Source organism: Poecilia reticulata, unplaced genomic scaffold (assembly GCF_000633615.1).
Source record: "Poecilia reticulata strain Guanapo unplaced genomic scaffold, Guppy_female_1.0+MT scaffold_219, whole genome shotgun sequence".
NCBI classification, from domain to species: Eukaryota; Metazoa; Chordata; class Actinopteri; order Cyprinodontiformes; family Poeciliidae; genus Poecilia; species Poecilia reticulata.
In genome coordinates, this window is record NW_007615023.1 from 406,648 (window position 1) to 410,195 (window position 3,548).

The 3,548-nt window shown below is 35.0% G+C and overlaps 1 protein-coding gene across 1 annotated transcript; it reads left to right on the plus strand.

Moving 5' to 3' along the window:
* The first annotated feature begins 1,201 nt into the window (after positions 1–1,201).
* LOC108165944 (O-acetyl-ADP-ribose deacetylase 1-like) lies at positions 1,202–1,831 on the plus strand. The gene is made up of 3 exons (XM_017303228.1): positions 1,202–1,410; positions 1,475–1,533; positions 1,615–1,831. Exons 1-3 carry the CDS (start codon positions 1,245–1,247, stop codon positions 1,780–1,782), a joined length of 393 nt encoding a protein of 130 aa, XP_017158717.1. The 5' UTR covers positions 1,202–1,244; the 3' UTR covers positions 1,783–1,831.
* The last annotated feature ends 1,717 nt before the right edge of the window (positions 1,832–3,548 follow it).

Genomic DNA, 3,548 nt, shown 5'->3' on the forward strand with positions numbered 1-3,548 from the left:
TACTTCTATAAGGGTCAAATTATTAGCCATCCTTTTAAAACATTGTCCCATCCCTTCAGAGCTACCAAGGTCCTCCTGGCTGTTTTTTGATCAACACTCCTGGTCAATCTACATGGAGGTTCATGTCTTTATGTTGGTATAAAGTCTGAATAAAACACGTTCTTGCAAGTTGGAGTTTCTGCTTGCAACATTAGAACAAGTCAAAGATTTTAGGGGGTAAGAATAGTTTGGGAGGCTCTGTATTAAACTTACTTAGCTACTGATTAATATTTATTTTTCTCTAAGCTTTGATTGTTACCATCGAGTGCTGTTTAAGCGTTGTACAGTACAAAAAAATTAATTGTGATTTTTTAAAATCAAAAATAACGTGATAATTTAGGAGTAGCAGAAAGAAATGTTTCACTTTCTGCCACTTTGTTTCTGTTTAGTGTCTCTTTAAAAGCACAGAAATTAAGTTTTTCCACAGATGTGTCCACATAAAAAGGTTGCTCTGCAAGACTCAACTATTTTTTTATTTTTATTTTTTAAATATATATATATATATATATATATATATTTTATTGAATTTTCTCTTTCAGGACAAATTTACAAACATTCAACTTAACATTATAAACATCACATTCACTCACGCATTCACTATTTAAACCTGCATTTGTTTGATTCCAAAAAGACCCTTAAAATTGGAACAAAAAGAAAAATTAACAAGACAGTATATAAATAAAAACTGTAAACAAGAAATCCATTCAAGACACCCATTATTAWGCTCCGTCTTCAGTCCCTATGATCCTCATTTATGGCTCCCACAAGTTCTCAAAGTCCCGCTGTTTATCCTTGGCGATGTATATTAGTTTTTCCAGTCCGATTGAGTTTGCAATTTCTTTCTTCCAGAGTCCCATGGAGGGCGCGTCCATGCTCCTCCAGCATAATGCAATAGATCTTCTGGCTTGAAGAAGTCAATAGTCTATCAGAGACTATAAGTACACCCTTATCTCTCTCAAATTTTGACAGGTAGTGGTCACGGTGGGTGGTCTTGGGGGGAGGGGCGAGGTGGGTGGTCCTGTTGGGGCAGGGGCGAGGTGGGTGGTCTTGGGGGCAGGGGGCAAACGTGGGTGGTCTAGAGAAACAGGTGTTTGAGGTTATGGACAGCAGCAGATGTAAGGGGTGTCGTTGGTTTCTTTCTAAATAAATGCTGACTGCAGGCTGCAACCTATGTTATCCTCTCCAAATATCAGAAAGTTTCAAAGATGTGTAGAATAAATTATGTTATTGGTGATCTGTTCACCGCTTCAAATCACGAATCGTTAGCGCACTGTGTTAGTCGAGATTTGCGAATGGGGAAGGGGATCGCTGTATTATTCAAAAATAATTTTGGCTGCACGTCAGAATTAAAAGAGCAGAGTGAGTTATTGGGTTTTATTTAAATGTATTTTTTCAATAGCTAGACCATATCCGGATTTTTTTTTTATTTTAACAGAAAAGCTGGTGGGACAGTGTGCGGTCCTTATACAGGGTCAACGTTTCATATACTATCTGGTAAATAAGCAGCGGCCGACTATACCGCACGGGTACAAAATTGACTCATTGTTTTTTTTTCATTTTTGGTAATTCTATCAGATTACCAAGGAAAAAGCAAGCCAGAAACCRTCATATAACGATCTCAGACAGAGTCTGGAAGATATGAAATCTCACTGCGTTGAAAATAACGTGAAAAGAATAGCAATGCCACGGTTTGTAGAAAAACTTCTACGGATAAATACCCTTAATTCTTCTCTATTTGAATAATTGAACGCATTGTTTTATTTCCTTCAGAATTGGATGCGGCTTGGATCGTCTGGAATGTGTTTAAACAGACGGATATTACTCTGACTGTTTTCTTCAAATTAGTTCCAGACACTTTAGCTTCTTCGCCAACAGGTGTTTGTACCATCACTCTGTTTTCGGACAAAAAAGAGTCTATTCATTCCCAAGGTCTTTCTCTGACTAAATCCCGACTTCTCTTGAGCAAACCTACAAACGAGCCGCTGCGCAATAAGCCGGGCGCCGGTAAGTTAAAAATAAATACAGTTTCACATAAGGAGGAATAAAACAAAAAATGTTCTAACCGTTATTTTTCCATTATTGTGAAGGGGTTTTTGAACCGGAACCGGAACCAGTAGTCAGCCTTCTTGACACGGACACGGAAGAAGAGCAGCTTTACCCGTCTCAACACAGTCACTAACACAAATGTGGAAGTTCATGCAGATACGTAGATTGGCAGGCAACTGTGGCTTAAGTGCCTTGTCCAGGAGCAGATCAACATGTTACTGGAGGATGATGGAGTCGAATCCTCAAATTTCCCCTCTTCTTTACACACAACCACTGTCTGATTTTTTTCAGATCAATAAATGATCTGAAAAAAATCTCATTATCAGCATTAAGACCTGGGATCTCTACTGATCTGAGACAATATTTAATAAAATCAATAAATAATTTCCTTCCTTTTTTGGTTCTTAATAAGAAATATCTCTTTCATACAATTACAGATCAATTCCAGATCAGTTTCCACAGGACAAAGAAGTTCGATAAGAGTAAGAGCTGATTGAAAATTAAATCACCACCTACATTTTATTATACACAAAGTGCTTCACAGTGAAAAAGAAAAACATACAAGATAAAAATATAAGACATAAAAACAGCATATAGATAACAGCAAACAAGGTAAAACTGAAATCAGTCTGAACAAAGACAGTTAAAAAAAACATTGCTTGAGGTCAGAAAGTCCAATATTTTTATATTTTCCATTTTAAAGAAAATCAATTAAATACAGTTTTAGAACTTCTATGTACACAGATAATTCAGATTTACTTTCTTTGGATAATTCTGTACATTCTGCTGTTTAGAGGCAAAAACTCTGCTCAGTATGTCCATTATCTTCTACTTTCTAATTAAATAAAAAAAATATAGTATTTGAAAAAATGTACCACCTCATCAAAAACTAATTACTTTTCAAGAATAAAAATATTTTTAAAAACATAATGGCAGAAGATACACTATTGTAAAAATACAAACTTAATAACATCATAAATTGAATGATTTTTTTTGAATGTTTATCAAATAAAGAAGCATTTGCCAACAATGCATATTGTAAATTATCTTTTTTTTTAATACTTTAACCTTTTTAAAACTAAAAAACTGCTTGAACAGCAGAAGACAGCATCAAATCCCTCCTGCCATCATTACAGCCAAATATATTTTTAAATATTAAACTTTTGTTGGATTCAGCAATGTGAAACTAAATAGCAAGAACATTTGAAAAGAAGCGCTAAACAATATAAAATAGATCACTGAAGATTTACATCTGATGTTTTATTTGGATGCAGAGACTCAAGAAATCTCTGGTTTTGGTGCCTTAGTGTCCAAAGTCCACATTTGTTTCTTTTTTTTTTTTGAGACAGATGAGCAGAAATATTATTTATACAACGTTTCTATGTACTTATGTTCATACAGTGTTTGCATACAATACAGCAAAAGAGAAAAACATAGCTGCTTTAGCAGTGGTTTGCCTGATG